The 14,518-nt window shown below is 37.4% G+C and overlaps 1 protein-coding gene across 13 annotated transcripts in view; it reads right to left on the bottom strand.

Annotated features, from left to right (window-relative positions):
• The window catches only part of RBFOX1 (RNA binding fox-1 homolog 1), a 1,284,179-nt gene that overhangs the window by 985,754 nt on the left and 283,907 nt on the right, over positions 1–14,518 (bottom strand). For 12 of the 13 annotated variants that reach the window (XM_061473743.1, XM_061473744.1, XM_061473748.1 and 9 more), the window contains exon 2: positions 9,806–9,838. The exons of the other annotated variant lie outside the window; for it this stretch is intronic. In XM_061473743.1, coding sequence (XP_061329727.1) covers positions 9,806–9,838 — 33 coding nt within the window. The remainder of the gene's footprint in view (positions 1–9,805; positions 9,839–14,518) is intronic. 13 annotated transcript variants of the gene reach the window in all.

A 14,518-nucleotide genomic window follows, 5' to 3' on the forward strand; every position in this document is an offset into this window, starting at 1 on the left:
GGCACAGCTCCATTAAAGCTTATGAAGCTCTGCCAAGTTACATGGCAGAGAACTTGCCCTGTGGTTTGTTTAAAGGTTATAAGCTTTGCCTGCAAAGATGACAATTCCAGGTGGAATTCAGATGGTCTTTAATTTATACAGCTGCCCCTGTCAGCCAAAAGGTCTTTACTTCAGACTGTCAATTAAATAGAACACTGAAAATTTTAACCATGTATCTTTATATAGACACCTAGGAAAGGACCTTTTTGTCAAATTACATTGTACCTATGAAATTCCATCTTTTCCCCCTGCTGTTATGAATTATCTTTTTTCAATTTCAAAAGACAACTTTATTCCAATTATAGAAATGAAATGAAGAACTTTCTTCACTATGCAATAATGGAATTTCCTGTGCAGATTTCCAGTGTATAAGCTGAATAATCAACTGTATCCTTGATAAACTCATTTAAAACAGTAAATCAAGAGAACAGTGCCCAAATTTTACTACATCTGATGACAGAAGAAAACCTTTTTAAGTATCAGAAAAAACTTACTTTGAAATGGGTGATGACTTCTTATTTTAAGTAACCAATGATAAGTACTAATATATTTTCAACTAAAACTTCTTCGGGTTTTTTTTTTTCCCATGATTATACTTTCTTTGCTAACTATGTACTTCAGAATCATGACAATCACTGCCAATGATTTTTTAGAGCATATGGGCAAAAGATGCATATAATTTTAATGGAAAGAGCATGCAAAAGCCTTCTTATTATTAATCATTGCAGAAGGAAGAGGCTTATCTTCAAAGATCTACTTAAAGATGTTTGTGACAGCTCAGGAATTTATCTCCAATTCTTCTTGCCTGTGGTGTGCCACATTGCTATTTTTTCCATAGCAACATGCAAGCCGCAAACTAAGATGTCATATGCATAATACAGAGATAAAAAATGACCCTATTTCCACATCCACGTGATAAATGGAATGAAAGTTCAGTGAACACATATTTGCACATTAATTGAGCTGCATGATTCTGTCCTGTTCAATCAAGTCACTACTGTATGTACCACAGGAATTTTTTCCCCGAGAATCATTAAACCAACTTTATCGCTCAAACACATACACATTTTCACCTATTTATCTTCTTGCCTTGTCAAGATAGAAAAAAAGAGTTACCTCTGCATATTCACGATTGAAAGCACATACACATACATTTATATATTACTACATCACATTAATATGATGAGAATCCAAACTAAGTGTCGTTGTTCACTGTAATAATCAAAGAACAAAGGTACTTGATCAACTTTTGCAGCCTATAAATATTTAGGAGACGTTTTGGCTTTGAGAATATTACATTTTCCCTTAGAACTCAAGTTTCCTGTGGCTGATTTAATCACAAAGATCAATATGGCACATCTACAGTTCTGACATGATGATACTCTTGAAATTCACAACAAAAGGACTGAGAAAATTGTGATTAATAAATCACCTTTAAAATCCTCAAAACATGTTAAGATTCTCTTATAGGCAGTGAAAATTTACAACATTTAGCAAGAAGACATAGAAGTAAACTGAGAAACAGAAACAATAAACAAAATGTACTTCCAAGTCAACACTAACCCTTTAGTGAGACTAGCTTATATTCATTTCTATTGCCATCAAATTACTGATGCGCATAGCTGGAATGCATTCTGAAGCCACATATTCATAAAAATGCACACATGATGTTTCACAGTTGACATTACTTTAATAAATCCAATTATCTTCAGAAGTCTCTGCAGGAGTCCTTCCCGAGCAGATTCTGGCTTTGAGTGTGGGATGGTGCAATCTCTAGATCCTTGGAGGAAAATTTCAATTTCATACTTACTGGCATAAGTAATCTAAACAGCCTTGGAAGTTGTGTAGATCTGGTAAGAACACTTCCCCTTTAATAGCACACTTCCAAAAGTACAACGAAATCCCAGTCTGAACAAAAAGCAAGACTTACCTCACACCTGACCAAAGGGACTGAGCAGCATTTCAGTGAAAATAGGAAAAAAGCAGTATTCAGAAGAAAGATAGAGGCTTAAACAATTAAAAGACTGTTTCCAGAGGTACACTTTATTAGGGAAGATTGTTTATCTTAAATGAAGCAAATTTAGGTAACTGACCTAGTCCATGGACCATATTTTATATAAACACTGAAAAAAACCAAATGCTAGTTTGAAACCTGTGTAGGCAATGGAGTCTCAGCTACCAGACCACTCATTAAAATCTACATGGAGGAGTAAGCATATAGATTTTAGTCAACAAGTATTATGATCTTGGTTTGCAATCACTCTCCTAGAAGCACCATGAAGCACTTGGGTACCCCTTCAGACTGCACTGGGATAACTGAAAAAAGAAAAATCTCATTTTTAAGAGTTTACAAGACCAAAGATTTTGTCACTGGAAGGAAGCAAAACCAATTTATGTAACCAAGTCTTTGCCAAACAGAATGACAGCTTCTCCTGGGTTCAGCAGTAGCTGTCATTTTCCTCCTTCTTGGTAGCTGGTGCAGTGCAGTGTTTTGACTTTCGGCCTGGGAACAGAGCTGATAACAAGGATGTTTTGGTTTGGCCAAGGACTTTGTGAGGCTCATGCTCTGCCAGGGAGGAGGGGAAGCCAGGAGGAAGCAGAGACAGGACACCTGACCCAAACTAGCCAAAGAGGTATTATTCCATTCCACAGCACATCATGCCGAGGATGTAACTGGGAGTTAGCAGGAAGGGCTGGGGATTGCGGGGTTGGAGGAGGTATCGGTCGGTGCTTGGTCGGGCTAGGGGGGGCCTTGTTATCTTCTTTATCATTGTTATTACTGGTGGTAGCAGTAGTGATTTGTGTTATACCTTAGTTACTAAACTGTTCTTATCTCAACCCGTGGGAGTTGCATTCTTTTCGATTCTCCTCTCCGTCCCTCTGGGAGTAGGGGGAGGGAAAGAAGTGGGGGAGTGAGTGAACGAGTTACCTGACTGGGTTTAAACCACGACACAGCTGATACCTAGTATTTATTTAAAAAAATAAATTGAGACCTCCAACAGAAGAAGGACGTGGACACGGACCTGTTTGAGCTGACTGAGTATCTGTTGTCAGGGTTTGGCAGCTGCTGTACTTGGAGCTGGAGTAGCTGTGCTGTCTGTTGCAGTCAGAGTTTGAGTAGCTGCTGTACTTGTTGCTGGAGTTGGTGTAGTTGCTGTACTTGGAGTTGGAGTAAAATCAGTTTTGAAGGCTGAAGCACCTCTACTGTGAAGACAGGCTGAGAGATCTGAGCTTGGGCAGCCAGGAGGAGGCGCAAGGGAGACCATAGAGCAGCTTCCGGTGCCTAAAGGGGCTACAAGAAAGCTGAAGAGGGGCTTTTTGCAACGGCACATAGGGATAGAACAAGGGAGAATGGCTTTAAACTGAAAGGGTAGATTTAGATTAGATATTAGGAATAAATTTTTTCCTGTGAGGGTGGTGAGGCACTGGCACAGGCTGCCCAGACAAGCTGTGGCTTTCCCATCCCTAGCAGTGTTCAAGGCCAGGTTGAATAGGGCTTGGTGCAATCTGGTCTAGCGGAAGGTGTCCCTGCCCATGGCAGAGAGTTGGAACTGGATGATCTTTGAGGCTCCCTCCAACCCAAACCACTTTATGAGTCTATGAAATACAAAACAAAAGCTACATTTCCATTTGTATCTTTTATAAATGTTCTTTTTAGTAATATATAATCAATAGTCAACTGGCTATGTCTAAACTGATGCATTGCATGATTCAATATATTTGGTTTCTTTATGAACGTTTATTTTTTCCATTCATTATCTTTTGCTGGACTATTTGCTTTTCAATGGTAGAAGCTTCTGCTTCTATGAATAAAGTAGTCCCCAAACCGTAAATTATATTCTACAATTTTGACATCATTTATTTTCATACCATTGTACATGCCAACCTTTTGACTACTCAAGATCAAAAGAGTTGCTCTCAAGGCTCATATTTCACTATAGCTCTCATATTTTATGCAGCAAATTAGGTTTTACAGTAGCAGCTACAGCAAGACTGTCTCTCATACTGCACAACTTAAAATTACTGTAGAGGATTTCATATTGGAGAAGCATGATGCTATAAATTCATACTCAAGTAAAAAATGGATGAAAACTTTCTGTAATTCTTTCCCACCCATTTTGCACAGTTTTGATGCATATGTATGTAACCAATGAAAAAAAAACCTTGAAATTATAAAAAATAGTCAGGATTCTACTTTTGGTAATAGAAGTTGGAAGGGAATCTAGCAAATACTAATGAAGGGAGTTATTTTAAGTGTTCAGAGGGGGATGCACTCAAATCACGTTCAAAGGTCACCTACCAGGCATGCACTGTTACGAATTTCTTTTCTGCCACATTGCAATGTCCATATTAACTTGTCAAGATAATTGCTACAGCTTGGAGTTCCCATCACTGACAATCAAGAGTTTATTAGGTACCTGAAGACACAGGTAGGTGCTCACTAGGACTTATATGTGACCTGTAGACAACTTTCAGTGGGAGTTCAGATGCTTACTCAGCTTATATGCACATTAAATACTTTTCAGTGGAAATAATTTATGGCTAAACATCAAAATAACAGTTTCTGCACAGTTATAAGTGATCAGTTCTAAAATCTCAACAAGTTAAAATTACTTTGATACATCATTCTCCAATTTACAATTGATTGCAATTACCATGTTTTTACGCTAGTGATAGCAATTTATACACAATTAGTGACAGCTTATGACTCAGTCAAATTTGAAGGGATTTCAATGGATCAAGCAAAAAGGACCATCTTACTGTAACAGTTACACTCTTGAAATTTCTAAAGTCCTTTTACAAACTATAAAGATGGTAAACCCCTTAAAATATTCATCATTGTGACTACACGGAAAGCATCAGGCTATACTTCTATAGAACTTGCTGCTGCTCTTTAAAATGCAAATATCTTCTTACTTTAAATGAAGAACTCAATGAGCACTTAAAAATACTAATAGCCAATTCTTTATCAGTCATCACGACTGATCACTCAATGCCTCACTCCTCTTTTATGGAAGAGGGAATATACAGCTGGATAGGATTAACAATGCATAGGCTTAATCAAATGCCTCAGCTGATGCAAAGTATTGATCCATCAGAACAGGGAAGGCTATAATCCATTCATTCATTCATTCTGAAAAATAATCTGAAAATTGAAAGGGAAACGTCTTGCGTCTTGAGAATGTGTGTACCCTGGAGTGATGGCAGACTAGGTCCTTGTGTGTCAAGTGTGCTTTGGAGAATAAATCAGGACAAAGAGACCAAGAAGACTGAATGGCATGTTTTTACCGTGGACTTTTAATACACCTGTAATTCATCCTAAGAGCATCCAACCAAGCATTCTTGTTTCTCCAAATAATGTGTCCATTGATATCATAGTATTCCCATAGAAACAAATCAGACAGCCAACAGGATTTAACAATTACTGGTATACTAGCTAAAAGAATTAAGTGTACCAGGAACAGAGCATACTGCAAACTATCAAAACAATAATAACAGAACAATATTGGTAGGTATATATTTTCTTAGAAAGTTCTGTTGTTTACACACCCTGTTTTACCAGCTCCTTTTCAAAAATTGAGTTAGTTTACTTCAACATTAAAACTAAGAAAAACAGACAGTATGGCCCTGCTGGCAGTGAAACCTCACGGTTCTGCTACCAACCTGCCACATGATTTTCTTCATTTTGCTGTAACCATTTCATGTATTATCTACCTAAGTGAGCAAGACCTTTGAAATACTGTGTAACACATGCCTGTACACAACCTGAAAGACTAGGATTCCAGCTGGGGCCTCTAGGCATTAGTGTAATGCAAACAGACAATAATATCAGCAAGCACAAATGCTCTGAATGTCTTTCAGACCATATCTGCTGTAGACACCTTGCATACTCACCTCTCACATCATTCGTGTAAACATATTTCTACAGCACCACAAGCATACATGATTTTTCATAAACATTTTATGAAAAAAGGAAAAATGAAACAACTGTCTGTCCTTGTTGTCAGAGGATTTTTCTCCCCTCTCCACCCTGCATGCAGAGCTGCAAAAGGGCGACTGAAGTGTAATACATTTATTGGCCTTTGCAGAAACAGGCTACCCACCAGGACTGACCTACTCCTTCCATGTAATGGAAGTGGGGGGCTTAACAATGAAATTTCCTGATAATCAAGGACCTTATAGATTGCAGTATAAATCAGTCAGTTCTGTTATCATTAGAGCCATATTCTGCTTCCTGTTCTGAGGTTTTCCTTAAACTCTGATTTAATAACCTCCTTGTCTCTGAGCTGATTTTGATTTCCAGTTTTATTGAGATGTATTGGCAGCCTTTTCTTTATGAGAGTAAAAAAGGCTGCCTTGACATTCCTCACATAAAAGCAGGCAGAGAGGTTACACACAGTATTTCCATCAGGCATGACCTCTTAATTTCTCAAAAAGCAGTGGCCCTGAACTTCACTGTATCATTTATTTGATGTGAAGGAAAACAGGAATCAAAAGCAGCTTTCTGTTCTCTATTTAGGTAGAGGAACTTTTGCTCTCTACCTAAATAGAGAAACCTTTGCTTCTTCTCAACACAATCCCTCAAGCAGATGGGGTGGCAGGACACAGATGTGACTGTCCACCTATTATGGCCTGCTCCCCCACTCCAGCATTTTGTGGAGAAGCCACAATCCACACAGAAACCAGGAGAGCAACATGATTTAATGTAGCCATCCTCCCCCCCAAACCCAAGGGTAGGATAGGGGGTAAGAGTACCCCAACCCAAGGGTAAGAGCACCGCTCTCCTACTACATGCCAGGTTGAGCATGAAGGAGAGGAAACAAAAATTTTTTAAGTAGAGAAACTTTTGTTTCAGAAAGAAGAAAAGAAATGATGGTTTCCCCAACATGAAGATTATTTACACTAATAGCTAATTAGAAAAAAAAAGGACACTCTGGAAAAAGTCACATACTTTAATGAAAGAGGGATCTTTTGAAGGGGACATGTATATGCCAAAAATGTACGGGCATGTATATACCTGCCAAAAAGGGGGCATGTATATTCCTGCATCAAATAAAGGTAGCAGACCTGAAAAAAAGTCACTCCTTAAACTGTGTTGTTACAGGTAATTACATGAAAAATATATTATATTCTGTATGTCACAGGAATTTACACCGTGTATTGCTGTATTTGAGGCTGTTCTCAGGCCCATTTTGTAATGACGTTAACACAATCTGTTATGTGCTTTACTGTGCAAGAGACCAGAGTAATTCATGATAAAAATCTTTGTATTTAACTATCTATGCACAACTTAAACTTTTTTAAAGATGCTTCTAACTTTCATATTTACAAGACTATGACACTAAAAGACACAGTGTAGGCAGATTTGGCAATTATTCATGGAAGGCTTTGCTGCCTACAGCTTTGACTCTGTCACTGTTTGTTGCCCCTTCGTGTTAAAAGATTGACGAAAGGTCTTTGGCTTACTTGACAGCCTCCTCTAGATGTATTTGTTTCTCTACAGCTGGTATGTGGAAACCAGCATTTGGAAAAAAAAAAAAAAAAAAACCAAAAAGCAGAAAAACCCAAATTCTTTGTATCTTCCTGAAGCATTCAACAGTAACACAAACACGCCATTTTTCTTTCTACTCCTTACTGACAAAATTCAGTAAGGGAACACCACAGCTATGTCAACTGAAAAGAAAAAGAGGAATAATTAAATTTCAAGACTGGATCATGACGATCAAAGGAGAAAAAAAAAAAGTCAAAACATGAGGCCACCATTATCAAACCCGAGGAAACATTATGTGTGTCATCCACACAAACAACTATTTAAGGTGTGTTAGCCTCAAAATACACCAAAACTGTACTATGCACTATATAGGGCCCAGAAAGAAATCTTTAAGTTTGCTATTATGTCAAAAGAGCTGTTTCCCTCAAGCAGAATGCTGACTCCAATTCAAAAAATCAGCATCCAGTCCTGCATGCTTATTGTTCTTTCTAGTTGTTACACTTGTGAGTATTCAGTAGGACTATAAACAAACCTGATTTAGGAAAGCACCTAATCATCCTTTACCTTCCAAATAGGATTTTCCCTGTATGGGGGAACTTTGGCATTTCCTCTGAGTACTTTCATGAATGGGAGTAACAGCATCTAGTGATAAACTCTTAGAGGTTTGTGCCAGCTAAGCCAGCTGGCCCGCAGGCTGAAGCACAAAGGCCAGAAAATATGTTAACTCTCTGAAGGTTTTCAAATAGTGAAAATACTAACAAAGCAATACAACTGACACAACTGACCACCTCAGAAACCTGTACCACTTCTAGAATTTTACACACAAACCCAAAGAAAGTATATGGGAAAATTTTACAAATAAATGAGAAAACAGACTTTTATAAGGGAGCAAAATTGATAGTAGTACCAGTACAGTGACAAATCTAAGCCCCCCAAAATCCCATTGCAAATCTAGAAAATCAAAGTGACTCTTAATTAGTGGACACTGTTGATATAAGAGAAAGGTATTTAAAATAGTGCAACAGTGAAAAAAAACCAAACCACCAATCCTGCTCCCAAAAGTCTCTGAGACAAGCCAAGTATGCAACTGAATCAGATCAGCAAAACTGAACACTAATATTAGTCTTAATCTAAATAAAAACGAATTATGGCATTCTTTTATAGTATGCAAGTGAACTTGCGTCCTTGTTCTTTAAAATAACTAACACAGATTATCTATTCTCTTTAATAATGCAATTTGAATTACAAAACATTCATATTAAAAATTTATCTGACTATAGTCGTAAGAGTCACCTACACCTTTTGTCATAGTTAAACATTAGCTTTGGAGTACATCACAAATTCCCTACCGTGAGTCCAAGACCTGTTTCATATAGAAATGCTCTGAGCTTCCAATTGACATTACATTTAAATGAGTCAGTAACTGTGCACACTGAATAAAAATACCTGTCAGTTATTAAAAGTGCAGTGACTTACTCAACAGCAATGTTCAAAAGAGACAAATACTGTATAACACGCTGGTGGTCACAAAGAACCGTCATTTTTGGTTTAGCAATCAGTTATTCAAAATATACTCCAATAATCAGAATATTTTCACCTCTAAGAATACAGTTAGACCCATTAAGATCAGGTAGAATACTCACACACTACTAGAAAAGCTAACAAAATAAATGCAAATCCAAAATGATCAATCTAAACTAGCAATGCCAAGCATTGTAGACACCGTAGACAACACACCGTATAGTTAATGTCATTCCAGAATTGATCAAGAATTCAGCTAGTAGCACTGTGTCATAAAACTAAACTTCTCTCTCATGTCCAGTCTGTTCAAACAGCTCATGTCATATGGTACCAAAGAGTGAGGCAAGCCAAGGACTGGGAAGGAATGCAAGCCAAACAGCAGAGCTGACCTTGGAGCAGATACAGTACGCTTTTTGCTCTGAAGCAATGAAGAAAAATTGAAGGGCATAGAGGAAAGGTCAGACAGCTATCTTCTATTGATGGGAAATTACAACACATGCTTACCAAAGCTCTGAACTACACAGTTTCAAAGACCTACATAATGATAAAACTTTCCTAGGAGGAATTTATCAGCTTACACATTGTTGTAACAAGACAAGAATTCCAGAGATTGTTTCATTAAATGCTAGAAACAGCAGGTGTCACAGTGAAGCCCCTTAAATTTTCACCCCAAAATTGCAAGAAAGCAAGCCCCACTATCAAAATTGCAGACAGCTATTTAACAATCCACACATGTAAGACAGGATTTCCTACCTCAGCTTTGCTGGCAGCCAGTGTTGTCAAAACCTGAAAATTACAGGAAAAATGCATTAGTATTGATTCAACAAAACAGGAGTGGGATTAATTTGCTTTTGGGGTAACTGACATCAATTGGTTATTATGGCTTGAGGGAATGGAACTGAAGAGAACTTTCATACTGACTGTTCACCTGTCATGCATATTAGAGGCAAAACCAGGTATAAATTAAGAGTAGAGTAATATTCAGGGAACATACCAAAACAGAACTGGAAAAATGTTTTCCTATTTTTACTTATTTTTAATTTGTTTCTGAACAGAAATGATGAGTAATGCAACTAGAAGCTATTCTAACACATCAAGAAAATTACCATGATATGCTTTGAAAACAAGCCAGCGTAGTTTCACAGTGCTAGAAGCAACAGGGAGTTTGAAGAACACATTCCATGTAAAGCGTGACAAAGAAAGGTTTGCCAGCTTCTGCTCACTGGGGATGTACTGTGTTGGGTGCAGGTATTGGCAGGAAAGGAGCTGCAGGAAGCCCTGCAGGAAAAGGTCAGGCTCTGCTCCAGTTCTGACTTACAGCAATCAAGGCTGGGCTTAGCACAAATATACTTGTCTCCCGATGAGCCATGGAACAGCAAGAACTATTTCTCTATGCCAAACAAGGAATTAATTAATCATTAATTCTCTAGATTTAGGTACGAAACCATAAGTAAGTCAACTACTACCGCAAACTTGCACAAAATTCAGTTCAGGCAATACAGATAAAATTGTTATTTATATTACAGTAACTTTAACTCAACACTTTGAATAGACACAGACATACTTTAATATTAGAGGACAAATAACACACATTAAGTGTTATTAAATTAATAGCTGTTATTAGGTTATGAGGGCTGTTAAACTGTATTTGTGAAACAAAACTCTGTTAGAACTTTATGTGATAATACTCTCATGACTTTACCAGGTTGAAAACCCCCTTATAATCTCACATATTTAAGACTGACACCTAGCTATAATTCTGTCTACATGAGAATAGATCTTCCTTTATATTGGTGCTACCAATCACTTTTAAACAATATCACCAGTTTTCCCCAGCTTTTAGAAGCAGGAGAGGGAGTGACCAACAGTGACTCAGTTGGAGGGCAGGGGAAGCAGAGCACAGAGTTTAATTGAATAGAGCTCAGTCTGTATAACAAAAAGAAAATTTGTGTGCAGAGCTGGTGTTCAATGGAAGACATCTGTGGATTTATCAAAAAATTATTTCAAAGGAATGTGGGAATTGAAATGAACTCCTGTCACATCACAACAAGGAACCTGCAATCACAAACAATTACTTAATTTAACCTGATTCAACAAGTTTCAGCTCCATTTGAAAAGTGTATCTTTTGTCACTAATAGGATTTTTGAAGGCTGCTCAAGAATTTCTCTCACACAAGCAGAACTTCCCCTTATTTAAATTCCATTTATTTACAAACAACCTATCACCTTTTTCTTTCTTTTTTTTTTTCTTTGTTATTCCTCTTCACCAATACGCTTTAGGGTTAGCAGGTATTTTTCTTTCCCAACACAGACCTTATATAAAGTCATCTCATCCATTCTCTGCTAGAATTAGGCTTAACATGTTATTCTGTTAGTGTTCTCTCACAAGAAGGACTTTCTACCAATATACTCAGTAGAGTTACACTCTATTTACTACAACCTAATTACATCTTTTTTTTTTTTTTTTTTTTGGCAAATGAATAAAAACATTTATTTTAGGGGATATACCCAAAACCTAGTTTAACTTAAAACACCAGCATTTGGAGTGAAGTCTCCTTAAGCTTTCATAAATCCCACTCTAAACCATCTCCCAGAGGTGCCTCTCTCTTTCATCTATGTAAGTAATGTGAAAACAGCTAAGCACTATGACTACTCCAACCAAGGACTCACTAATGCCTTGCAATGTAATTAAGCATTCTTCTATCTTAGTAATCCACATGTATATCCAGAGAGTGTATTTCTCTTTTATAATGCTTTATCTTCCTGCTCCTTTATAGTCATCCAGTGGTCAACTGGACCACTGGGTACATTCCACCCATATCTTTCTTATCAAAGTTATTGTCTGGTAAATCCCTGTTCAGCAGTTGAATTTCAGTTAGTTCCTAGAAGGATGACCTTTTACTTGGTATTACTGACACTAATTCACTTCTTTTATTTCAATCTGCTAGAGTATTCATCTCTTCCTGGATCACGCTCTTCTTTATTTCCAATTAGCTTTACATTTTTATCAAATTTCATCAGCACATTCTTATGCTAAGCATACTAATGAAAAATTATCAAATGAAATGACAAATAACTTGACACAGTCATACTGCTGAGGGCAGCATTGTTTTGAGCCATGCAGTACTGCTGACACCTGCCTGGCAGGTTACCAGGAACTCGCACCAGAGTTATGTTAGTAAAATCCTTCACCAGCTCACGCTACATAGCTGAGCAAAATGCCCTGTATTGCCCAGGCTGGACACGGGGATATGAACATACACTGAGACATGAGCCCAGGCTGGATGCAACTTGAGCAATCTGGTCTAGTGGAAGGTGTCCCTGGGGCACAGGTGGCTGGAACTAGATGATCTTTAAGGTCCCTTCCAACTCAAACCATTCCATTATTCTATGATTTCTGAAAACTCTGTGAAGTGATCCTCACACCAGAGGGACTATGATCTCTAACAGCATACTCATCACTTTATTAATGGAGATATGGAGTGTTTCTATTTAAAATAATGATATTCCTCAAGCTGATGTTTAATTAATAAACAGTAAACCACATTAATATTATAGGTCAAATAACACTCATTAAATTAATGAGCTGAATGCTATTAGTCTGCAAATATCTGACAATTACCTAAAAGTTTTAGCAGAGACTTTTAAGTTTACGTATGTTAATGCTTGTATGACTGATTTCCTACTCCCTCTCAACCCTATCCTCCTCCTCAGTTCCTGAAACTTTCAACTTCTAGACCAGCAGCTGTATTTTCTGCCAAGTTTGATAAGTCAGTGAATTCACACACGAGAGTCATATAAAGTGTATGACAAAGAACAGTATTTGGGAAGTCATTCTCTGCTGTAGGCTTTTCCAAAACTTGTCTGTATGTGATAGCATCATTACTCAATTAAACCCTCTAAGAAGGTATGGCTAGGGATGAAGCTTCTTAAGAGAGTACCCATTATGATCTGTAGCCAAGTCACCCAAGACACAAAACCAATTTACCTATCCTGGGCAATCCTGGGTAAAGAAGTACCTATAATTATGTCTGTCTTGATAATAAGCTAATTATTACAGAAGGGAAGGATTGGGGACAAGCCAAGGAAAAGAGCAGAGACCAAGAATTGGAGTGTAGACAATGTGCCTGTCACAATTAGTAGATCTTGCTTTACAAGGCTGGCAGCTTCCTTTGTAGATCATGATACCTGCAACAGCTTATAGTTCTTACCAATGTTTGGTATGAAGCATGACATTCTTTTACCGTCTCTTACTGTCTCCTGGACATTTTATGTACTAGTTAAGAATGCAGCAATTTCATCAAGAGAGATCACAGCTTGGGAGACGGTTTCCTATCTTTCTCACAATAATCCGTTCGTGACATAAAAAGCCCATGGGTTTATGTCACTTTCTCAGGGAAGCTGCAATTTATTTTTCTAGTACTAGAAGCTATACATGACTGACAGAAAACATCCTTAAAATGGCTTTTTTGCTACTCACAAAAGCTGCACTCAATTCAGAACCTCCCCTTCTACATAAGGAAATGAATGAATGCTGACAAAAATGTAGATATGGTGATAACCAGATAATGCAGTAAACAGTCTTTTAAACTATGTTTACTGGTTTTAGCCCTTAGAAAGGCCTTATCTTGAAGTGCATGCATATGTAGTTCCTAACGTCCGGAGTTAATTAAAAGGACAGTATGTGCCATTCTAAAACTGTATCCAAATAGTTGCTGTTTGTTATGTATCTCAAGCTAACAAGTTACTGTAAAGAAATAAAGGAAATCTTCTAGAATGAAGAAAGTTCTGAAACATGAAATGGAAAGCTCATTTAATGTCATTTTTGTGTTAAATAAATATGAAATTTCCTGTGTAAAAGCTCAAAGATAAAAGAGCAGGGACAAAAATTGAAAGGGACGCATTATGAGACAGGATCCTCATTTATCACTTGCCTGAAAGTCAGTAACCATTTCACTGACTTGGCTCATCTCATCAACATGTGAAGCCCTTTTCCTGTTACGCATTTTTCTAAAGAAGATATTTTCTTAATCTATCTTTCAGTTTCTCACATCAAAATAAATGTTGTGCATTTAAAAAAGCACAGTTTTCACCTTTTATAACTTTGCAACTTCCTAGGTTTCTATGGCATGAGAAAAGGTTTACTTCAGTCCTAGTCCAAGAAACTAAATGCATGGAATTCCTTCAGCATCACCTCATGTTTAGCTCATCCTGCTTCAAACTCATATAAGGCATGCATATGTGCTATGCTAGAAGAACACTCATTGAAAGAGGTGCAACCAACGGCCCCTCAGTTTAGCGTCTTTCCTGTGCTTACCTGAGAATACCGTCTAGTTCCAAAACATGATTAAAAAAATAAAAAAAAACTAAAAAAAGGTGTAAATAGACATTTACAATAAGCTGAAGAAAACCATCTCCTGTACTTCGGGCTTTTGAAATTCTGTTAGAATATTTTAGAATATATTT

The sequence above is a fragment of the Pezoporus flaviventris genome, unplaced genomic scaffold (assembly GCF_033815535.1).
Source record: "Pezoporus flaviventris isolate CSIRO_AGI_PZ_B2104156 unplaced genomic scaffold, CSIRO_AGI_Pfla_v1 ptg000078l, whole genome shotgun sequence".
NCBI lineage: Eukaryota > Metazoa > Chordata > Aves > Psittaciformes > Psittacidae > Pezoporus > Pezoporus flaviventris.